The sequence below is a fragment of the Microcaecilia unicolor genome, chromosome 10, assembly GCF_901765095.1.
Source record: "Microcaecilia unicolor chromosome 10, aMicUni1.1, whole genome shotgun sequence".
Taxonomy (NCBI): domain Eukaryota; kingdom Metazoa; phylum Chordata; class Amphibia; order Gymnophiona; family Siphonopidae; genus Microcaecilia; species Microcaecilia unicolor.
Genome location: NC_044040.1, coordinates 111,589,993 through 111,615,083, shown reverse-complemented (window position 1 = coordinate 111,615,083; position 25,091 = coordinate 111,589,993). Strand labels below are relative to the sequence as shown.

The 25,091-nt window shown below is 44.3% G+C and overlaps 1 protein-coding gene across 2 annotated transcripts in view; it reads right to left on the bottom strand.

Annotated features, from left to right (window-relative positions):
- Positions 1-24,878, bottom strand: part of MSL2 (MSL complex subunit 2) — a 328,314-nt gene extending 303,436 nt beyond the window's left edge. Inside the window, exon 1 of one of the 2 annotated variants that reach the window (XM_030216359.1) lies at positions 23,443-24,878. In XM_030216359.1, coding sequence (XP_030072219.1) covers positions 23,443-23,584 — 142 coding nt within the window. In that variant the 5' untranslated portion in view covers positions 23,585-24,878. The remainder of the gene's footprint in view (positions 1-23,442) is intronic. The other variant, XM_030216360.1, reaches the window with a different exon arrangement.
- Positions 24,879-25,091: the final 213 nt, after the last annotated feature.

Genomic DNA, 25,091 nt, shown 5'->3' with positions numbered 1-25,091 from the left:
ATCTTCCTCCACCCCCATCCCGCTCTCTGTTGGAGTTCCTCAGGGATCTGTCCTTGGACCCCTTCTTTTTTCAATCTATACCTCTTCCCTGGGCTAGCTGATCTCATCTCATGGTTTCCAATATCATCTTTATGCCGATGACACCCAACTTTATCTCTCCACACCAGACATCACTGCAGAAACCCAGGCCAAAGTATCGGCCTGCTTATCCGACATCACCGCCTGGATGTCCAACTGCCACCTGAAGCTGAACATGGCCAAAACCGAGCTCATTGTCTTTCCACCTAAACCCACTTCTCCTCTCCCTCCACTCTCTATTTCAGTCGACAACACCCTCATCCTCCCCGTCTCATCTGCCCACAACCTCGGAGTCATCTTAGACTCCTCCCTCTCCTTCTCTGCCCATATCCAGCAGACAGCCAAAACCTGTCGCTTCTTTCTCTGTATCATCAACAAAATTCACCCCTTCCTCTCCGAGCACACCACCCGAACTCTCGTCCACTCTCTCATCACCTCTCGTCTTGACTACTGCAACCTACTCCTCACTGGCCTCCCTCTTAACTATCTATCCCCCCTTCAATCTGTTCAGAACTCTGCTGCCCGCCTTATCTTCCGCCTAGACCGATATGCTCATATCACCCCTCTCCTCAAGTCACTTCACTGGCTTCCGATCAGGTACCGCATACAACTCAAGCTTCTCCTACTAACCTACAAATGCACTCAATCTGCAGCCCCCCATTACCTCTCTACCCTCATCTCCCCCTACGCCCCTACCAGTAACCTCCGCTCACAGGACAAATCCCTCCTCTCAGTACCCTTCTCCACAACCGCCAACTCCAGGCTCCACCCTTTCTGCCTCGTCTCACCCTATGCTTAGAATAAACTCCCTGAGCCCATACGCCAAGCCCCCTCCCTGCCCATCTTCAAATCCTTGCTTAAAGCCCACCTCTTCAATGTCGCTTTCGGCACCTAACCATTGACCTCTATCCAGGAAATCCAGATTGCCCCAATCTGATTGACTGCATTTTTGTCCTTTAGATTGTAAGCTCCTTTGAGCAGGGCTGTCCTTCTTTGTTAAATTGTACAGCGCTGCGTAACCCTAGCAGCGCTTTAGAAATGTTAAATAGTAGTAACACCCTCTTAGGACTTACAACCCTAGCAGATGAGTTGGCAGACACAGTAACACACAGTAAATGACAGCAGATAAAGACCTGAACGGTCCATCCAGTCTGCCCAGACAACTCAGGTATAGATAGTTCCTTAACAGGATGGTTAGATACATGGTTTGGAAAATGGAAGAACATTGCAACATCTCTGTTTACATCTACTACTACTAATCATTTCTATAGCGCTACATCTCTAATAGTAGTGATAGGAGTTTTAGCGGGATTAGGATGTTGTATAATCCCATGTGTTAGAGGGTTGACACAGAAGTTGATTAGACAGCAAGTTCAAAGAAAATGCAGTTGGACCCACCATCCTATTCAGATAATGTAATGCTCTTAAAATAACTAAGGATTAATGAAGAGTGTGAAAATATGCTAACCAGATTAGAAGAGACTTGTGGGGGATTGTAGATGAAAATGCGATAGTTAAAAAAAAAAAAAAAGGGGGGGGGGGGGAGGCGTTGTAAGAAATGTAGAAATAGAGGAAATTAGACCTTACCTGCTAATTTGCTTTCCTTTAGTCCCTCCGGACCGGCCCAGAATGTGACTGATGGGTTGTGCACGCCTTCCAGCAGGTGGAGATTGAGAAAAAAAGTTATGACTCTAGCCAGCCAATAAGAGCCCTTGCCAGCTAGAGAAAGATCCAGTAATAAAGTACCAAAGCAGAAGTAAAGCCATAGAAGGAATACAGAACCTGTGCATCCAAAAAACTGAGCAGCCACCGGCACATTGCCAACAACGGGTGAGTGCCTTTAAACATATCATGGTCCTTCAAACCGGACATTTCAGTAAAATTCTTTACTGTTTTCTTTTTTTTTTTTCTTTTTAAAAACATCATAGATCGAACTAACAACACAGCTCCGAACAAACACAAATATCTGAAGGGAGGGGTCTGGGCCGGTCCGGAGGGACTAAAGGGAAGCAAATTAGCAGGTAAGGTCTAATTTCCCCTTCCTTAGCGTCCCTCTGGACCGGCCCAGAATGTGACTGATGGGAAGTAACAAAGCAGTGAAAATATGGGAGGGACCCTAGCAGCCCCACCGACAAAACACATGCTTCAAATCAACCTGACAACTGAGGACATCTAAACAGCAGTGCTTAGACAAAGAATACTAGATCACCGCCCTACAAATGGCTTGTGGAGGCCCCAGACAACGGTCTGCCCACGAGGCTACCTGACCTCGTGTAGAATGAGCCTTAACATGCTATAGAACAGGTTTACCAGAAAGAAGATAAACTGAAGTAAACATTAAAGTCATTGAAAAATAATAGGTTTAGAGGCCAAGAAACCCCCTACGCTCACCTACAAACAGAACAACAAACCAACAGATCAGAACAGAAGTGTAAAAACGGAGATCAACATGGCAGCTCCTGGAACTCCAAAAGGTGCCTAGCCGAAGCAACGGCTACCAAAAATACTGTCTTCAAAGACAAGTCCTTCAAAGTACAGTTCGACAAAGGCTCGAAGGGAAGCTTAGTAAGAACCCCAAGCACCAAACTCTGATCCCAACGAAGAAAAGAACATTGCAAGGGAGAACGAAGGCTATTAACCCCCCTCAAAAAACACACCACATCCAGATGACTAGGGAAAGAGCTCCCTAGAAAATGACCACGAAAAGACTACAAAACCACAACCTGCACCTTAAGAGAAGGGAAAGAAAGGCCTTTGGACAAAGTGCCCCTGCAAAAAAATCCAAAATTACAGAACCGAAGCACTAAATGGCTAAAGGTTTTACCCCAGTCCTCAAATATCCTCCAAGGGCGCACATAAATCAAAGAAGTAAAACATCGACGAAAGTGAAGCATAGAAGCAAAGAGTTGAGCAGAATAACCTTTCTTAATCAGCTTAGCCCTTTCAAGAGCCAGGCCGTAAGACAGCATCGATCCGGATCCAAATAAACGAAAGAACCCTGCGAGAAGAAACCGCGCTGGACCGGAAGACTGAAGGAGAGGTCCACTAGAAGACGTCTAAGAACGACGCACAACTCCCTTCGAGGTAAGACCGGCACCACCAAAATCAGACTTCCCCAGCATGTCTCGACCTTCTGAAAAAGAAGAAGCCCTATCAGAGGCCATGGAGGAAAAGCATACACTAGACCGGCTGACCGTTGGATGGTTTGACTTGGTTTGTTAGGGCTGAGTGCTGGCACTGAACCAGGAAGGTATCAGCTGTGCACATATCCCCAGATGCTGGTACCTGGATCTGGCCCAGCCTTGGGCTATAGTTATAAGAAGAAATTGGAAACTGCATTAAAAAAGCTTCCTATTGCAGACATCTGCAACCGATTGTAAGGTGGAAAAGAAACAAGAAACAGAGTGGGAGGGGGGGAGGAAAAGAAAAGATGAGCTTAGAACAGCCTTAGAACTGCTCTCCACAAAAGAGAAAAACTTTTCAGTCTGTAAGCCAACTGGCCATCTGCAAAGCTGGAAGACCATACAGACCCCAGCAAAATAACATAGCAACAGCCTAGAAATGACAATACAGATGGCTGTGAACGGAGAAAAAACATTTTTTTTTAACAGAGGATGCCATACCAAGCATGCTCCAGAGCAACCCCTGTTTGACATAGCAAAGATCAAATGGGTACCCAAATTTTTTTTTTTTTTCTTTTTACTTGTCAGGAAGCTAGAGACAATAGCTTTGCCTGCTTCGCTGATCCATTACTCTTGCTGTCTTGTCAAGAGAGTAAAAAATAAAGTGAAGCTGTTGCAGTGTCCTATATCTAGCACTGCGTGACATGCTAGGTCCTGACCACTTAGCTCAACTGGTCATATACCTCTAATGACCCAATATAAAAGGCTGAGAAAGGCTAAAGTCCTCCCCTCCCCAGCCACTAGCTCGCGGCTGATATATCCAGCACAAGGATACCAACCTGTCTGTCTCGCTGTATGCTGCACTACTCTCTCCTACTTCATTATTAAATTCAAAATGGCGGCATGCAACCGGAGGCAAAAGAACGGAGTCGGACCCCCTCCGACGGCGCCGACGAAATTTCGGAACCAGCACCCTGGACGTCCTAATTCAAAACCGTGCAGCACCGGCACACCTACACACACACATCCAACTGTAAACCCCGCCGCTGCCAGTCCGAACAGCGGCTGAAATCACCTACATCGTGAAAAACTAAAATAAACAAAAAACAGCTAATCAGCTAACCGCTGATATCTCCGGAGCTGCCCTGCTTGTACTGGCCACAAACGGCTCTGCCAAGACAGCAGACCAGGAGGCTCGGTTTTTTGTTGTTGTTTTTTAAATCAGTAGCTGCCTGTCCCATCCTCTAAAGCTGCACTCTTTGAGGCGCTTGAGGAAAATGTAATGTTGCTTTAAAAAGCAAAACAGGTTAGCAGAGACAAAATTAGCCAGCATGAGGGAGGATGGGGGGGGGGAGGGACTCGGACTTCCGAGTGTGGCACCCCCGAGGCTCAGAGAGGCCCCCACAGGCCTCAGCCTCAACAAAGCAGGGTTTGTTTTTTTTAATGCAAAACCAGAAAGAAATAGTCAAAGAATACTTTAAACATTAAATAGAAAGAAACAAAGAGAGAGACTGAAGGGCTCACCACCTTCCACCTGCTGGAGACAGATTACTGGACCTTTCTCTAGCTGGCAAGGGCTCTTATTGGCTGGCTAGAGTCATAATTTTTTTCTCAGTCTCCACCTGCTGGAAGGCGTACACAACCCATCAGTCACATTCTGGGCCGGTCCGGAGGGACGCTAAGGAAGGGTAAATTAGACCTTACCTGTTAATTTGCTTTCCTTTAGTCCCTCCGGACCAGCCCAGAATGTGACTGATGGGTTATGCACGCCTTCCAGCAGTTGGAGACTGAGAAAAAGGTTGTGACTCTAGCCAGCCAATAAGAGCCCTTGCCAGCTAGAGAAAGATCCAGTAATAAAGTACCAAAGCAGAAGGAAAGGCATAGAAGAAATAGAGAACCTGTGCATCCAAAAACCTGAGCAGCCACCAGCACATTGCCAACAACAGGTGAGTGCCTTCAAACATATCATGGTCCTTCATACAGGACATTTCAGTAAGATTCTTCTTTTTTTTTTTTTTACTATATAGACCAAGAAACAAGAAACTAAAAACAGCTCTGAACAAACACAGATATCTGAAGGGAGGGGTCTGGGCTAGTCCGGAGGGACTAAAGGAAAGAAAATTAGCAGGTAAGGTCTAATTTACCCTTCCTTAGCGTCCCTCCGGACCGGCCCAGAATGTGACTGATGGGAAGTAACAAAGCAGTAAAAATATGGGAGGGACCCTAGCAGCCCCGCCGACAAAAACGCGTGCTTCAAAACGAAACCTGCCAACGACTGAGGACGTCGAAACGTCAGAGCTTAGAAAAAGAATGCAGAGACGACAAAATGGTCACCGTATCACTGTCTTGTGGAGGCCCCAGACCACACTGTCTACAAGACTACACGACCTGTTGCAGAATGAACTCCAAAATGCTGTAGAACAGGTTTCCCCGAAAGAAGGTAAGCTGAAGTACTCCGTACTTAAAATCATCAAGGAAAAATAGGTTTAGAGGCCATGAACCCCTTACACCTATCTCGAAATAGAACAAAGAATAAGATCGACGGATGTAACCAGAAAAATCAAAATAATGGTTGAACACCCATTTGACATCCAAACACTTCAAATGCCGCTGATTCTCTGAGCCGGAAAAAGAACATAACCCAGGCAAGACCACCACCTGAGAAGCATAAAAACAAAATATCACTTTGGGGAGAAAGGAAGGAACTGGCCAGAATACTATGCGATCGGAACAGAAGTCCAAAAAAAAAGCGATATACACGACAATGCCTGCAACTCCGAAACTCGCCTAGCGGAAGCAAAGGCCAGCAAAAATACTGCCTTCAAAGTCAAGACTTTCAGAGTACAGGACGACAAAGGGTCGAAGAGAGGCTTAGTAAGAACTGCAAGCACCAAATTTGGACCCCAACGAGCAAAAGTACATCACTAGGGAAAAGGAAGGAGGTTAACCGCGCTCAAAAAACACACCACAGCCAGAGAACTAGCTAAAGACCTCCTCCAGATAACATCCCGAAAGGACGAGAAAAATCGCAAACTGCACCTTAAGAGAAGCCGAAGGAAGAGCTCAGATCAAGCCCCCTACAAAAAAGTAACCGTACATAACCGAAGCACGAAAAGGAGATTGGTGCAAGAGCTTTAGCCTATCCTCAAAGATCCCCCAAGAACGCTCATCAAACAAAGAAGTAATGCGCTAAGAAAAATAACCTCTCCTAAACAATTGAAGCCATTCAAGAGGCAGGCTGCAATACAGCAGAGAACCGGATTCGGATGAATGACAGGACCCCCCTGTGAGAGGGAAACAAAAACCCTCGCTGCACCAGAAGTTTGAAAGAAAAGTACACCAGAGGACGTGGAAAACCGGCACACCATGGACTTTGAAACCACACCAGTGCCAGCAAAATCAGACGTCCCCTGTGTGTGTCGACTTTCCAAAAGAAGACGCCCTATTAGAGGACAAGGAAGAAAGGCATACCTTAAACCGGCTGACAAGCATAGTAGAAGAATGTCCACACACTGCGCTTTGGAAACCTCATGACGACGGAAAAAATAGAGGAAATTTGCATTGCTATTAGAGGACCACAGATCCAACCTGGGTTACCCCCAATGATCTAGCAACAGCCGCAACACCACTTAGGTTGGCGACCACTCTGTCAAAACGAGCCTATAACGACAGAGAAAATGTGCATGAACATTTAGGACCCCTGCTACATGAGCCACTGAAAGAGCCACACGATGAACATGCGGCCCTTGAAACAATAGCAATGGGTTTCGCTCCAATGGCAGAGTCCTCATTCCTCTTTGCGGAATGATAAATATACGACCACTGTGACATTGCCCGAGATTACCCGAACTACTCGGCCTGTCAGTAGAAGAACCCTGAGGAGCACCAGACGAATCGCTCTAATCTCCAACTGGTCTAATTGATAATAATGTCTTCTGAAGAGACAGAGACCCTGAACAAACTGATTCTGAAAATGAGCTCCCCAGCCGAGAAGACTGGCATCCGCCGACACTACAGACCAACAGAGGTGATCCAAATGCATATCTTTGGACAAATTAAAGTGCGGAAGCCACCAATGTAGACTGGTCTTGACCTGGAAAGAAAGAAGCAAAGACTGATGAAGGGAAACCTTCTGAGAAAACCATCTGGGCAGTTGCGACCTCTGAAGAGACTCCATGAAAATCCTATTGCAAGGCACCGCCTCTATCGGTACTGCCTCTCCCTGCCTCTACAGTTCTTACCACGAAGAACTGGAAGAAACTCACATCAGTCAGACTGTTCCTGACAACAGTCTGCTTTCCAAAGCATCAGAAATTAGGACAGAATGCTTTTACTTCAGGGAGGAAAAGGGGGTGAGGGACTCGGCCTACCGAGTGTGGCACCCACGAGGCTCTGAGGGACCCCCACGGGTTTCAGGCTTCAAACAGCAGGTTTTTGTTATATCTCTTTAAAAATGCACATGGACACAGACGAAAATTATACCAACACTAAACAAAAGAGAGAAAAGTAAAGAAAAGTACAGACAAGTCCGAGACTGAAGGGCTCACCACCTTCCACCTGCTGGAGACTGAGATTACTGGATCTTTCTCTAGCTGGCAAGGGCTAGAGTCAGTTTTTTTCTCAGTCTCCACCTGCTGGAAGGCATGCATAACTCATCAGTCACATTCTGGGCCGGTCCAGAGGGACGCTAAGGAAGCTGTTTTTAGCGCTCCCTGCATCATCTAATAGTCTCTCGCAATGGGGAAGATTAATAGGAGATTTCAAGAAGGCGGCTTACTTGGAGGGGTTGGCAGATCGCTAGAGCCGGGATATTGGTGAGGAGACCTCCCAAGATGAGATAAAAATGGCATTCGAAGGGATCTATAGAGTTACAGTGAACGCAGCACTTCAGACCATACAATACAAAATTCTATATAGAGCATGCATTACTAGACAGAGGGGGAAAGAGATAGGATTGTGGGGTGATGAACAGTGTCTTAAATGCCACACAGTGGTGGGGACTTTTCTTCATTCATTTCTAGAATGCCCAACGTTAACACAAATTTGGAGGGGGGCTCTGGCGGCCATTGAGAGCACTATAGGACAGCCATTCGAATGGTCATACACAGCCACATTCTTAGGGGATGATAGATGCAGGACGAGGGACTCACAGAAACACAATGTAAATTCATTTTAGCAGCCACAATAATAGTTAAAAAGTGCATTTTACAACAGTGGGCGGACCCAGCTCCTCCCACTCTGAATAGATGGCATGCTCGAAAGAAATGGGGCAGTGGATCAGTTGGCAATACTCGCTTTTAACAGCTGATAAACAGAGGTACCGAGAGATATGGAAATGATACCTTAATTTGTGGGCACAAGAGAACTATAAAGAACACTGTCAGGGTGGAGACCTAGGGGATGGGTAAGGTGGAAGGAGGGGATGGGTACGAGGAGAGGGGAAGGGAGAATAAGCTGAAAAACAGTCATGAAGAGGGAGGAGCACGAGTTATCAGATCCAGACTTTTTCCACGTTTTGTAAATGTTCTCGTGGGGTTTACTAGAACGAGGCATTGGGTGTACAACTGCTGTTTTGTTTGCATACCCGGGGAATGTCTTGGTTTGGATATGTATTGCATTGTTATGTTCATGACACAATAAAGATATTTAAAAAAAAAAAAAAAAAAAGACTTTCAGATAGTCAGTACTTTAAGGCTCTCGCTGCCACAGAACAGCTGCAGGGGTCTAATGGGTCTCCGACCTCGCCCCTGGAAAGCTGCGGGAGACCTGAGGACTCCCACAGGAGTTTGCAAACCACACCAGACCTCCTTTCTCAGAAGCCCTTAAATACCAAATATGAAGAAACTGGGAGTGATCCACCCCAGTTCCCCAGTCACATTTCTGAAAAGCCTACATATAAAACTGCCTGAATCGCAAGCAAATCAGGCCCCAGGGGAGCGCCTGCACTTCAGCATTGCCATGTGGCACGGCAAGAAAGATGGCGCCCTCAAGCGCACACGCACACCCAAGAAAACAACTGCCCTGCGTCCGCCAAAACAAGCCGGGAAGGAGCATACCGCTGTACAGTGGATCTCCAGCACGGGAAACTGCACTGGCAGTCGCTTTTGCTCTGCCCCACCGACGCAGATAGGGTAATCACTACTCACCCCCTCAGGAATCGCTGTTGCATGCCAAGTTGGTCCTCACACCCCTCAGCCAGTACTGCAAACCGGCATGTGCTCGCTGTGCTGGACAAATCCAATTTTTTTTTTTAAACAAACAGCATTTTTTTTTTTTTTTTTTTTTTTTTTAAAGAGAACCACAAACCCCAGTCAGGCAGAGAGGAGGGGTTGATGGGGGAGGAAAGGAGAGACCTGGTACCACCAGGTATGCACCCAAGTCCCAGGACCAGGACACCTCAGACCTCAGAAGCTCGACCAGGCCAGGAGCCAATCAATCCAGAGCTGCACAGTTATGACCATCCACGTGCTAGATAGAATACTGAAATTAAGGTGACTGCACATGACCACATATAGTAAACCTCTGAAGTTCTCTCTATCGCTACCTGCTGGTAGAGGGACATAACTCACGCTATGGAAAGATGGAATTGCAATAGTCAAATTTGGTGAGGACAAGGGATTGAACCAAAGTACGAAAGACGGATTTAGAGAAAAATGGCCTCAATCTCTTTAGCTTCCACACTGAGTGAAAGACACTCAAGGTCAAATTAGAGACTTGGTTTTCAAGGATGAGGAAACAATCTATTGCGACTCCCAAGATTTTCATTGATGAATCAAGGGAACAGGTTTTGTTCTTACTAAGATTCATAAGATGGTGAGGGTTATAATTAGAAACTCAGTTTTATCCGTGTTAATTTGAAATTAGAAGCCCATGATGCCATAAGTTTTAACCCTAGACTAATCGTGTGAATTATGTCAAGTAATTCCATAGAGAATAGGATATAAATGGCGACATCATCAGCATATAGGTATGTCAAAAGACCATGTTTTTCTAAAACATGACCAAGAGGTAACATCACAATGTTAAACAAGATGGAGGAAAGAGGGGAACCCCGAAGGACCCCACAGCCAGAAAACCAAGTGGAAGAAAATACACCCGATTGTTTAACTTGATACAACCTAGATCTATAGAAGCCAGAAAACCATTTCAGGACAACCCCATAGATTCTGTAATAGTCAAGAATATTGAATACTATGATGAACAGTATTAAAGGCACTGGATAGATCAAACTGAAGTATCAATATTTTGTTGCCAAAACTTAATTTTCTCCTAAAGTAAGCTAAGAGGGTGGTAAGCACAGTTTCTGTACTGTAATAGAGCATAAAACTAGATTGTGAACTATGCAAAATAGCATGAAGCTGGAGATACTCCATAACTTGGTGCATGACAAGTCCTTCCATTACTTTAACAAGAACAGGAACTGGGGCTACTGGTCTATAGTTGGAAACTAAACTTAAGCTAGTTTGGGTATAGGAGTCAAAATATTGCCATTGTCCGAGGGAAAGAAACCTTGAGACAACACCAAAGTAAAATTCGAGTGCAAATGATGCAAGAAAAAATCAGGAGCTAACTTAAGGAGATAAGTAAGGCACGTATCAAGCAGGCGATGTGAATTTGTGTATCTGCTTAACACGTGATTTTCATCCAATCATTACTGATGAAGTCAAACAGACCAGATTCTATCTGCTTGAGAAGGAGAAATTAGGTCCTACCTGCTAATTTGCTTTATTTTAGTCCCTCCGAACCGGTCCAGCATGACTGTTGGGTTGTGCACGCCTTCCAGCAGGTGGAGACTGAGAACACTAAAGAGGAAAGGGAAACTGAGTATCTGTGCACCGCTGGATTGTACAGTCACGAACATGAATAGTGCAAATGCACGCTGGCTATGACCAACGCTAAGTACATAGTTAACTATATAGTTCTGTAGAGCCATCTAAAAATGATGCATCTCTCACCGAGTTTGTTTGTTTTTTTTTTTCGGGGGGGGGGGGGGGGGGGGTGTTTGTTTTTTGCTTTTTTTTTTTTTATTGTTCCATTAAGAAAGGTAAACTTTCCACAAAGACAAAGAAACGGAACCAATCCTTCACCCGACTACAACTATAATATACATGTACAAAAAAGAAAAACAACTGCAGTGGGAGGGAGCTGGGCTGGTCCAGAGGGACTAAGGGAAAGCAAATTAGCAGATAGGACCTAATTCTCCTTCCTTATCATCCCTCCAGACCGGCCCAGCATGACTGGTGGGAAATACCAAAGCAGTCACTTAAGGGAGGGACAGAAGCAGCCCTGCCGACAGGACTCGCCGGCCAAGCACGTCTTGACGCTCTTGTACATCCACTTTATAATGGTGAACAAAGGAATGCAAAGAAGACCAGGTAGCCGCCTTACAAATGTCAACTGGAGACACCAAAGAACTCTCTGCCAAAGAAGCAGCTTGGCCTCTAGTAGAATGAGCTCTAATGCCATCTGGAACAATTTTACCTCTGAGCAGATAAGCAGAGACAATGACTTCCTTAATCCACCTGGCTATAATGGCCTTAGAGGCCACCAAACCTTTTTCGTCCACCTTCAAGCAAAATGAAAAGGCGCTCCAACCACCGAAACTCGTCCGTCCACTTGACATACTGATGCAAGGCTCTCCAAACATCAAGACTGCGCAACAAGCACTGGCCCTCCGAACCTGAGGAACATCCCAGAGACGGCAAAACTATAGACTGATTAATATGAAGGGCCAACATAACCTTTGGAAGAAAAGAAGAAACTGGCCGCAAAATTACACGATCCTCCAAAAACTCTAAAAAAAAAAAAGGAGATCTGCAGGAAAGAGCTTGCAATACAGACACACGTCTCGCTGACGAAATGGCTACCAAGAACACCGATTTCAGGGTAAGGTCCTTAATAGAGATGGAACATAGCGGCTCAAAAGGAGGACGAACAAGAACCAAGAGGACTAAATTAAGATCCCAAGAGGGAAAAGGAGAACGCCGCAGAGGGCGCAATAAATTGACCCCTCAGAAACTGTACCACATCGGGATGACTAGCTAAGGAGATGACCTCGGAAACAAGACAACACAGCTATTTGCACCTTTAGGAAAGCCAAGGCCAAGCCCTTTTGGAAGCCGTTCTGAAGAAATTCCAGTACTTGTGGAACAGAAGCATGCAAAGAAGAGATCTCCCTATGTGCACACCAGGCTTCAAAAATCCACCAGGTATGCACATAAGCCAAAGAAGTAGACTGATGGTGAGAACGCAACATCATATCTATTACTTTTGCTGAGAATCCGCACTTCTGAGCCTAGCCCTCTCAAGAACCAGGCCGCAAGGCAAAAATCGAGCCGGATTCGGCATAAGCACGGGCCCCTGATATAACAGATCCACCGAGTCCGGAATAAGAAATCCGGGAGCTACAAGGAGTCAATGGAGATCCACACACCACAAACGTCTTGGCCAATCCAGTCACCAGAATCACCCAGCCTGCGTGATTTTCTATTTTCTGAACGACTCGTCCTGTCAGAGGCCAGGGAGGAAACACATACATAAAGTACATAAGTAATGCCACACTGGGAAAAGACCAAGGGTCCATCGAGCCCAGTATCCTGTCCATGACAGTGGCCAATCCAGGCCAAGGGCACCTGGCAAGCTTCCCAAACATACATTCTATACATGTTATTCCTGGAATTGGGAATAAGTCCATTTAGTAGTGGTTTATGGACTTGTCCTTTAGGAAACCGTCTAACCCCTTTTTAAACTCTGCTAAACTAACCGCCTTCACCACGTTCTCTGGCAACGAATTCCAGAGTTTAATTATGCATTGGGTGAAGAAAAATTTTCTCTGATTTGTTTTAAATTTACTACACTGTAGTTTCATCGCATGCCCCCTAGTCCTAGTATTTTTGGAAAGCGTGAACAGACGCTTCACATCCACCTGTTCCACTCCACTCATTATTTTATATACCTCTATCATGTCTCCCCTCAGCTGTCTCTTCTCCAAGCTGAAAAGCCCTAACCTCCTTAGACTTTCTTCATAGGGAAGTCGTCCCATCCCCACTATCATTTTAGTCGCCCTTTGCTGCACCTTTTCCAATTCTACTATATCTTTCTTGAGGTGCGGCGACCAGAATTGAACATAATACTCAAGGTGCGGTCACACCATGGAGCAATACAATGGCATTATAACATCCTCATACCTGTTTTCCATACCTTTCCTAATAATACCCAACATTCTATTCGCTTTCCTAGCCGCAGCAGCACACTGAGCAGAAGGTTTCAGTGTATTATCGACGACGACACCCAGATCCCTTTCTTGGTCCGTAACTCTTAACGTGGAACCTTGCATGACGTAGCTATAATTCGGGTTCTTCTTTCCCACATGCACCACCCTAAGACACTTTCCCAAAATCATCTAATGCCAAGATCAAAGCAGGAAAGGAGCCTCAACGGCCACGGACAGAGGAGAGCATCGAGACCCTCCCAAGTTCTGCTCTTTTCTGCAACTGAAGCGTGGTACTTTGGCATTGCAATGAGTCGCCATCAAGTCCATCACCGGAGGACCCCACTGGAGGACTATCATGGCAAACGCCTGGGGGCTGAGAGACCACTACCCTGGATCCATCCTCTATCGACTGAGATAGTCAACCTGAATACTAAGCACTCCCGCTACATGGAACGCCAACGACTTCTAGATGATGCTCTGCCCACATTAGAAGAATTGACCTCTCTCTCTCTGCAAAGCGAGACTTCTTGTTCCTCCCTGCCGATTTACATATGCCACTGCTGTAGCACTGTCCGACGACACTCTGACTACCGACCTCTAGGAGGCTGCAAAAGTGAATCAACGCTAGGCGAATCACTCTGGTTTCCAGCAGATTGATGGAAAGAGATGTCTCCTCCACCGACCAAAGCCCCTGAGCTGGTTGACCCATACAGTGGGCTCCCCAGCCGGAGAGACTGGCATCTGTGGTCACTTCCGTCCAACAAGGAAGATCCAACCTCACCCCTCTACACAGACTGTTGGTGTAGAGCCTCCAACGGAGACTCCGGCGTACTTCTGCTGGAAGAGGCAGTTTGACTGCTAAGGAATCCATCTGAGAGGGCCATCGGGAAAGACCAGTGCGCTGGAGACTGCGCATGTGAGCTCTGGCCCATTGAACTGCTTCTACTGGCATTGCCATAAAGCCCAAAACCTGAAGATAATCTCGAGCACAGGGGATCGTCTGCCCTAAAAGAGCCCCGATTTGAGACTGCAACTTGACAATACGAGCCAACGGAAGATACACCCGTCCTGAAAACATGTCGAACACGACTCCCAAATAGTTCAAGCTCTGAGACAGCACCAAACGGGTCTTGAGCGGATTGATCACGCAGCCTAAAGACTCCAAGAATCGCACTAACTTTGCTGTCACCTCGCAACTTTCCTAATACAACTTTGCCCAAATCAGCCAATCGTCCAGATAAGGATGAACCATAATCCCTTGCTGGTGAAGTGCAGCTGCTACCACTACCATGATTTTGGTAAATGTTCTTGGAGCCATTGCAAGACCGAAAGGCATCGCACAAAACTGAAAATGTAGACCAAAAACAGCAAAACAAAGGAAATGCTAGTGAGGTCTTAGGGGAATATACAAATAGGCCTCCGTCAAGTCTAGCGCTTTAAGATATTCTCCAGAGCGCAGGGCCACAACAGCCAACTTTAAGGCTTCCATGCGGACAGGTAATACACGAAGCACTCGATTGACCCACTTGAGATCTAGAATGGGAAAAAAGTAACCCTCTTTCTTTGGAACAACAAAATAAATGGAGTTCCCTGCCTGTGCCTCATTCGAGGTCCGGAACTGGACAAACTGCCCATAACCTTACCAGTCTTTCCAAAGTTTCTTTGACCGCTAGCTTCTTTATCCGAGAACGACAGGGAGACTGTAAAAATGCATCTGGAAGAGGATGAGCAAACTCTAGAGCATACCCCTCACGAATAATCTCGAGGACTCACTGATCTGAAGTGATTTGGGCCCACCTCCCTAAGAAATCTCTTAATCTGGAACCTACTGGAACAGGAGGTTGAGCATGCACACCTTCATTGCACAGGACGACTGAGCTGAGGAAGAAACCCCCCCCCCCCCCATCTTGACCTCAGTGCCACCCCGCACGAAAGGCCTGCGAACGCCGATAGTAACGAGACCTTTGAAAGGAAGCGCCTCTACCCACACGATAATGCCTAAAATTGCGTCCTCGTCCTCTAGAGGCTGACCCACCCCTAATAAAGGGCTTTGGCCGATCCTCCGAAAGACAAGGTACTTTAGACTCTCCCAAACTCTTGACCAACTTGTCTAATTCCTCACCTAAGAGCAAATAACCCTTGAAAGGGAACTTACTCAGTTTTGACTTTGAAGCTGTGTCTGCCGACCAACCTAGAAGTCACATCTGACAACAGAGCCGATCCCATCTCAATCTTGGCTACCTCCTGATCCACTAAAGACCAATCATCCGAATCTCTAACTCTCTTTCTGACCAACGAAAGCATGCCCGCGCTACCAAAGCCCCAGAAATGGCCGCCTGCACTGCCAAGGCCGAAACATCAAAGCAATACTTTAGAAGTGTACCAATTCGGTGTTCTTGAGGGGCCCTGAGAGATGTGCCTCCATCTACTGGAACAGTATTCTTTTTAGTTACTGCGGAAACGACATCTACTACCAACCAGTCTTTATCCTGCTCTGGCATAGGATAGAGGCGAATCATGGAGTGCGCTAATCTAAACGGGGCATCCAGAAACTCCCACTGCGCTTGGACAATATCCTGAATGTCTTGATGCATAGGGAAAAGTTCTGCCCGACTTGCGGATCCCCTTAACCAATGGGTCAATTTTGCGCTGCTCTGTAGCCTTTGGGACCTCTAAAATTCAAAGTGCTCGCTACTAAAGCAATAAGGTCTTATAAATCTTCTTTACGGAGGACCCTTGCCACAGAAGGATCCTCCCCTGAAAGCAATTCCTCCATAAGTGTAAAACCTCTGTCCTCACCTTCTAAATCCTGTCTCTATGTCCAGACCTTCCAGATCTGTTACCACTGGATCCGCTGCCAATTCCATGTCTTCCTCGAGGTCCTCCCAAGAGACTCTGGACCTCTTTGTGTTAGGAAGGGTTCCTTTAGACACTTCTGGTACCACAAGAGAAAAGTAAGAGCAGGACTGCATCAATAAGAAAACTTTGTACATAACCAGAACACACTCCGGAGGAAATCCCCCTTCAGGGACTCCCTCCTTGCGCCGACTCAAACTCCCCCCCCCCCCCCAGTCTGAAACAGCTTGGCATGAAGGCATCTCTGCAGCCTGAGTTATAGTGGAAGACCGATCCAAAATGGCAGATGTTCCCACTGAAACAGGAACTAAAGCACCGCCGGCCACCGTTTCAGTGCCTGCACTGGTAACCGCCAACAAAGGTTTTGTCCCCGCACCTCCAGACAACGCCAATACCGCTGTGTCCGTTGCCGTACAAATCTTACAGACACCACCGTGCCGCTGACAGACCGAACATTTCAGCATTTCAGTGCCTGAGGGGAAACAGTCACTGAAGGAGCACAGGCGTTGGTCTTTTTTTTTTTAACTGTGCTCCATGCAGGCAAAACCTGTAGTTCAAAAAAAAACTTTTTTTTTAAAACGTTACTGCTCCCCACAGCTCTGTAACACCCTTCCCTCGAAGGGGTTGAGGCTGACAAAAGAGAACTGGGAGAGAGAAGGGACCCGGCTACCTGAGTTCACACCCCCAAGGCACTAGAGAACCCCGGCGAGCCTCAGCCTCTGCCAGCTAAGTAAACCCAAACGGTGCACAGAGAAGGAATAAGAAACAGACCCTCCCCCCGCTTTTTTTTTTAACCAGAAACTAGAACAAATTTGACTGAAGGGCTCACCACGTCTTTCACCTGATGGAGACTGAGAATACTGAAGCTTGAAGGATTCTTATTGGCTCTCAAGCTTTAGTGTTCTCAGTCTCCACCTGCTGGAAGGCATGCACAATCCACCAGTCGTGCTGGGCCGGTCCAGAGGGACGATAAGAAATAAATCAGTAAAGGATCATGTAAACAGTCTATAGATGAAGGGATATTGTTAAGTTCTAGTCTGACTTTAGCTATTTTCTGTTTAAAATAAGTATCCAAGTGGCTGGCGGTAGGTGTGGGATCGGTTAAATTGGTTATTAATTCAATGTCCAATAAACTATTAACTAATGAGTAAAGTTTCCTTGGGTAGACTACTGTATCAAAATTTGGGAGATATACCGGTGCCAGAAATGGTATTCAATGCCGACGAGTTGGCGAAACTGAATGAAATCTCTATAAACCTGGAGGATGTAATGATGTAATTTGACAAACTAAAGAGTAGCAAATCTCCTGGACTGGATGGTGTCCATCCCAGAGTACTGATAGAACTGAAAAATTAATTTGCGAAACTATTGTAATATGTAATTTATCCTTAAAATCGAGGGTGGCCAATGTAACGCCGATTTTTAAAAAAGGTTCCAGAGGAGATCCAGGAAATTATAGACCGATGAGTCTGACGTCAGTGCAGAGCAAAATGGCAGAGACTACTATAGAAAACAAAATTACAGAGCATACTCAAAAGCATGGATTAATGAGTCAAAGCCAACACGGATTTAATAAAGGAAAATCTTGCCTCGCCAACTCGAATTCCTTGCCAGAAAATGTGGTAAAGGCAGTTAGCGTATCAGAGTTTAAAAAAGATTTGGGGGGCTTCCTAAAGGAAAAGTCCATGGACCATTATTAAATTGGACTTGGGGAAAATCCACTATTTCTGGGATAAGCAGAATAAAATTTTTTTGTACTTTTTTTGGAATCTAGCCAGGTATTTGTGACCTGGATTGGCCACTGTTGGAAACAAGATGCTGGACTTGATGGACCTTTGGTCTGTCCCAGTATGGCAATACTTATGTACTTATATTACATTTCTTTGAAGGGGTGAACAATCATGTGGATAAAGGTGAGACGGCTGATATTGTGGGTCTGGATTTTCAGAAGGCGTTTGACAAATTACCTCATGAAAGACTCCAGAGGAAACTGGATAATCATGGGATAAGAGGTAGTGTTCTATTGTGGATTAAAAACTGGTTAAAAGAAAGAAAACAGCGTAGGGTTAAATGGTCAGTATTCTCAATGGAGAAGGGTAGTTCCCCAGAGGTCTGTGCTGTGACCAATGCTTCTTGATATATTTATAAATGACCTAGAGAGTGAAGTAAATTGTGAGGTAATTAAATTTGCTGATGACACAAAATTATTCAAAGTCGTTAAAATGTGGGAGGATTGTGAAAAATTACAAGAGGACCTTATGAGACTGGGTGTCTAAATGGCAGATGACGTTTAATGTGAGCAAGTGCAAAGTGATGCAGGTGGGGAAACAGGAACCTGAATTATAGCTATGTCATGGAACGTTCCACGTTAGGAGTCACTGACCAAGAAAGGGATCTAGGTGTCGTCGTTGATGATACTTTGAAACCTTCTGTTCAGTGTGCTGCTGCGGCTAAGAAACCAAACAATGTTAGATATTATTAGGAAAGGAATGGAAAACAAAAATGAAGACATTATAATGCCATTGAATCGCTCCATGGTGTGACTGTACCTCGAATATTGTCTTCAGTTCTGGTCGCTGCATCTCAAACCCTCCATTGCCTGCTGCATTGAGCCTGCCGTGAGTGGGAAAGTGCGGGGTACAAATGTAACAAAAAAAAGAAATAGTGGAATTAGAGAAGGGCGATGAAAATGATAAAGGCTTGGAGAAAGAGACGGCTGAGGGGAGATACGATAGAGGTCTAGAAAATGAGTGGAACGGGTAGACGTGAAGCGTCTTTATACGCTTTCCAAAAATACCAGGACTAGGGGGCATGCGATGAAGCTACAAAGTAGTAAATTTAAAACGAATCGGAGAAAATTTTCCTTCACTCAATGTGTACTACTACTTCTACTTAACACTTATATAGCGCTACCAGGCATACGCAGCGCTGTACACCATACACATAAAGACAGTCCCTGCTCAAAAGAGCTTTCAATCTAATAAGACAGGTAACAGACAGAACAACTAAGAGGCAGGGGGAATTAAAGAGGAGGGGATAAAGGTACAGGCAAGTGAGCAGTGGTTAGGACTTAAAAGCAGCGTCAAAGAGGTGGGCTTTTTTTTAATCATTTATTTATAATTTTTCATTTTACAATGTGTAATTAATCTCTGGAATTTGTTGCCAGAGAATGTGGTAAAGGCGGTTAGCTTAGAAGAGTTTTAAAAAGATTTGGACAGCATCCTAAAGGAAAAGTCCATAGACCATTATTAAATTGGACGGGGAAAATCCACTATTTCTGGGATAAGCAGCATAACATGTTTTGTACTTTTTTGGGATCTTGCCAGGTATTTCTGACCTGGATTGGCCACTGCTGGAAACAGGATGCTGGGCTTGATGGACCTTTGGTCTCTCCCAGTATGGCAATACTTATGTACTTGTGAATTTGGAAAAGTAGGATGTTTTTGCTTTGGAGATTATAACTTTGTAGATTTTCAAAAGTTTTTTTCCCCAAGCAATCCACTGTTCAGTGAATTTGTCAGCCCACATTCTCTCCTGTCTCCTACATTTATGTTTCATTTGTAAAAGATCATCACTAAACCCAGGAGATAATCTTTTTGGACGAGATTTGACAGTCACAGGTGCAATAACATCAAGGACTGCTTTACAAGTATCATTCGATTGCTGAATTAAATTCAGGGACGGGTTTGAGGCAATTAATGACTCACTGGACCAGAATTTTAAAAGGTCAATTTTACCTCTAGTTTTAAAGGAATGTAATACATTTCGGGATTTGGAATGACAATTTCCTTCCAGTGCAATTAAAAAAAAGAGGCTACTGTGATCTGACCAAGGTATTGGGGTCCAATAAAAATCTGAGATAAAAAAAATAGTTGAGTCTGTAAATTGCTAATATAACAAAAAAATAAAGTTATAACACAAAAATATTTCCACATAATTTCAGAGTGTCCCCCTGCTCTTTGCACTTTTTTTTTTTTTTTTCAAACATTCACTTTTACCCGTTCTACACCACTCAGGATTCTATAGACCTCAATCATATCCCGTCTCTTTTCCAAGTTACAGGACGAGTTCCATCCCCTTTGTATCATTTTTAGTCGCTCTTCTTTGAACCTTTACTAATTCTGATATATCTTTTTTGAGATATAGTGACCAAAACTGAACGCAGTACTCAAGGTGAGGTTGCACCATGGAATGATAACCGAAGCATTATATTTTTTTGTCCTATTTTGCATCCCTTTCCTAATAATTCCTAGCACCTTGTTTGCTTTTTTTGGCCGCAACCACCACACACTGAGAAGATTTCAGTATATTGCCTATAATGAAACTAAGATCTTTTTCTTGAGTGCTGACTCCTAAGGTGGACCCTATGATTCAGATTATTCTTCCCAATGGGGGATGAGGAAAACAGTGGAAGACACCGCCTAACCGAATATTCTAGCCCATCAGGGATGGGACTAGAATCCTGGGAGAAGACTGAACTCTGGCTCAATTATGGTAAAGGTTTGCAAACCAGTCCCTAGACTACAAGGCACAGAAGCTCAACCTCACCTACAGGCACTAGGGTAGCCTGATCTCAAAAATCCTACTGTACCAATCCAAGCTACATCCATCTGATATAAACAGGGAATACTGACAAATTTCCAAGACTACACAAAATCTCAGAAGCATATCAAGAAAGAATCACACCTCATGCAACATGTCCCCTGGCACCCGCTGAACCACAACCAATAAAAGGAGACAATGGACAGGGAACAATTTTGGCACTCCCACCTTCCCTGTGTTGGGTGTGGCCATACCATTCAGGACAGCCCTGTCAATCCTTATAGTGGTAATTGTATCACTGACTTTTTCTCCGTCTCTGCTAGTTGGGTGGTATAACCCACTTGTCTGGACTGGTCTAACAACCTAAGTAAGAAAAAACATTTTTAACAGTCAAATATCAAGTAATAATTTTTGTTGTGTAACTATAAATTGCATATTCCTTTTATTAAGAAAAAGTATTAAACACTGATACAGGATGCAGTCACCTGAATGCTGTTAGGGGTTCTTCAGCCTTATAATTTTCACCCTTAAAAAAAAAAAAACACCGTTTGCTGGTGTTATGTGACTAGTACTATACTGCCTGCCTATGGCCAAAATATGCAAATTGATTCTCTGCTGAATCTTACCCAATTATCACTTTTTTTTTGCTTAGTGCAAATCAGAATTTAAGCCCAAATCATTTTGTTAGATCCTTTTTTGTCTCGTTTATTTCTGCCTTTGATCCTCTGAGGTCTCGATGCTCAGAAACAAATTCAGGCGCTGAAGGCCATTAGTGCCAGACTAGCTCCCGCATTTGCTATCGTATAATACATAGACAACTCTAGCGTGGGGAAGAACGAGCATGCAGATACAGCAAATAGCATACAGAAACCATTTAAAATTAGGCAATTTGGTATTCCCTCTGATGCTCAACAAAGAGTGCCTTGAACCTAACACCAGCTCAGCGCTGGCATTAAGATGTCTGAAGAGGCCACGCTTCTTTACAAAGACGGCTCCAGAATACTGCACAAGTGTTTTGTTTCAATACGGTATACCAGAAGCACCACTATTTTAACAAGAGTGCTCCCTTGTGTGATGGAGACCCATGTGGCCACAGTAGGAACAAAAAAAAAAAAAAGTACATATGGCCACTAATCCAATAAAACCTTAACGCATTTGTGGCAGGTAAACGAAATAGCCAGACAGGCTCATAAAAGCAAAGAAATGCAAAGGTTCACTTGTTCAGTAGCACTTACTAGCAGATCTTCCTCCTCCCCCTCTGGGCATGGCTCAAGAGCTGTACTTAATGCACAGCTCTTCAGCGCATGCCCAGACACAATCCACCCACAGAAGTCCCTAACAATGTGCCTAAATTTGCAGGAGATTAGCAATTTAGCATTGAGCATTAGGGAGTTCCCTCCCCATGCTATTGTGGCACTATTTTTCTGGTGCTGTTTAGTACAGCATCAGAGTTTTGAACATGCTGTGATGGTGTATTCTGTCCTATTTTATTTTGTAGCCCCTTTCCACTGTTTGTTTTACTGTGAAACGATATGACCTGTGAGCCAATAACAGAAGCAGCTTTGAGACCTGGTTGGTTTCCTATTTCACTTTGAATCCAAAAGTAGGTTTAGATCAATTAAAATGAGCATTTCAAAACAGAGCCCTACAGAAACAAACCTAAATCGCTATAAGGCTACAAACTAGATTATCAACATCTTACATTTTCACTCCAATGAAGAACCACTACCCACATACCAGATATATTTCTACATTAAACACCTAATTCTATATAGTATGCCACAAGCTAAACGCCAATTAGGCACCTATCATTTGGCACTCAAACAGAAGTTAACTGAAGTTGGACACCTAACTGCTGTTTAACACCCCTGTTTTAGCACCTAACTTTGCACCTACGTTTTCTAACACTAAACTGCAAAGAGGGTGGGAGGAGCATGGGCAGTCCAACTATTTAAATACACTTTATTGAATACTATCAAGGTGCCTAACTGCTGCATTTAGGCACACCCAGTTATACCTGCCACAGAACAAGCCTAATTGTTGGCCCTTAAATTTAGAGGCGTCATTGCTGGTGCCTTTTATTCTACAATGCATTAAATGCACCTAGATTTTGGGTGCCTAACTTTTAGAACCGTTTATGGAATTTTCCACCAAATGTTCAATTAAAATGTATTCATTTTCATATTATGTTATATATACACATAGAAAAAAAATAAGTACAAAGATTCCCATTACAATGTACCTAGTATAAAAGGCTAGGACCACAAAAAAATTGGCTAGACACCTCAGGTGAAAGTTTGTTGTGCCTGCCTGTAGCACCTCACATCTTCTCTGCATTGGAACAAAACGGAATCCCTAAATTGTGCCCAAGTCTGTAAAATTAAATAGATTTCCTCACCAGAACAAGACAAAAAAAAAATACTTCAAAATTAGCAATATACTTGAAACAGTTCATTTTGGACCTATTTTTCTTGATATATTTGTGTGAAAAAGATACAGGGCAAAATAAAAGACATGGAAAAGCAAAGGTGGTCTGGTTAACATCGGTCAGGAATTTATAAAGGATATGAACCTTTACTAATTCACAAAATATATTAACATATATGTAACTGGGAGAACATAAAATCTCACCGCAAACACAGCACGAGAGTGATTGTCTGAAGTAAGGCAAGAGCTTGTTGATCTCTGTGAAAGACTGTGGATCCTCGGGGTCGTAGTTCAGAACTAGACGGCTCGCTGAAATGTAAAGAGCGGTGGCATTCACCGGGTTCATTGCAGATACAAAAAAAATGTAACTCCAGGTTAAAAATAAAAGTTAGTTCATTGAACTTCTAAACCAAGGAAAAAGGTGTTGAAAGGAACTTCCATACAAAAATAATAAAAAAAAAAAAAAACTTCAAATATATAGGTTAACCCTGGCCCAACCAACCAGACGCTGTGTTCCCATGCATGGATCGACAAAACGAAAAACTTTCAGTATCTGAACAAAACAAATCGTCTATTTTGTCTTCTCTCAGAAACAGATATGTTAGTGTATTGATAATGATGACGATGATTTATAATCCACAGAACGATTCCACATGTATATATTCAAATCACTGGGAACACAAATATACTCACAACCAGGTTCATAATTATTTTGTGGATGCCGGGTCGGGGGTCAACCCCCGATTTCACATGTCTCCCCTCCCGCAACGCAAGTTGCATTAATCTGATAGCAAACAAGCGTTCTTCCTTAAGAGTGCATAATATGCATTATATTAACATTTAAAAATCACATCCAAAAGTTCAGTTTTAGCGTATTGTGTTCTACCATCCAAGTCGGTCTGTCGCAGCTGGGCGCAAAAGACGCTGTTAACTTGCTTTCCTCCACGCAATTACTCCATACCGAAAGACAGACTACAATGTGGGGAAACTCACATGTCACACACAGCACAGGCAGTGATGATGAAAACGGTTTTCCAAACGAGAGCTACACGAAGAGGCCGCTCTCGGTTCTTGGCGGGCAAAGGCAGCTTTTGGTGCCCTCTGTAATGATCTCTGTTAGGGCAGGAATCTCTCCTCGGGCTCCGGGTTTCTGTTTGGCTCGAGAAACACTTGTGACACAGGCGTCTGTCTGTTCAGAGATTCTCCGGCGTGAGACAAGTTCGCTCTGCTTCCCGCTTTTTCTCCGAGAAAAGGATCTCCTCTCCAGCGCTACTAAAAGAAAAGTCTTAGTCTCCGCGCAGGTTGTCTCCCCTAGAAAGTCTCTGGTTCTTTCGACCGAAGAATCCTGGTGCAGGCCACAGTCATGAAGCAAGCAATTGACAGAAAAGCTTCTGTGGCAAGGCAGGCCGCGTTTTCTCACAGCTGATTTTTCTAGCTGATTTTTATTTTGTTTTATTTTCTTCTGTTCCGAGAAATTTAAGCTGAGACAGTAACAAGTGTGAGTGAAGAAAGTGTGACTTGTCTTCAGCAATCAACGATAGGTGATTAATATGTAACGATAATAACGAATATACTAAAGGCCTTTCTCACAAGCTCCCCTTTTAAGTCCTCCTCTTTTTTTTTCCTCCTGCGCGCACCCTTTACTTCCCTTACTGCGCCTGTGCAATCTTAACCGTATCCGAACGAAGTTGGGGGTGGAGACGTTTTGGAGGCATTTTCGAAAGCATTTATTTGTGTTTGCAGTAGACACAGTTTATTAAAACCTTTCTCATTGCTTTCAGAACCAATCGCCACATTAAAACAAAATAAAAATACTTTTTGTTTATGGCGCCTTTAGCTTTTTCCATTCATGT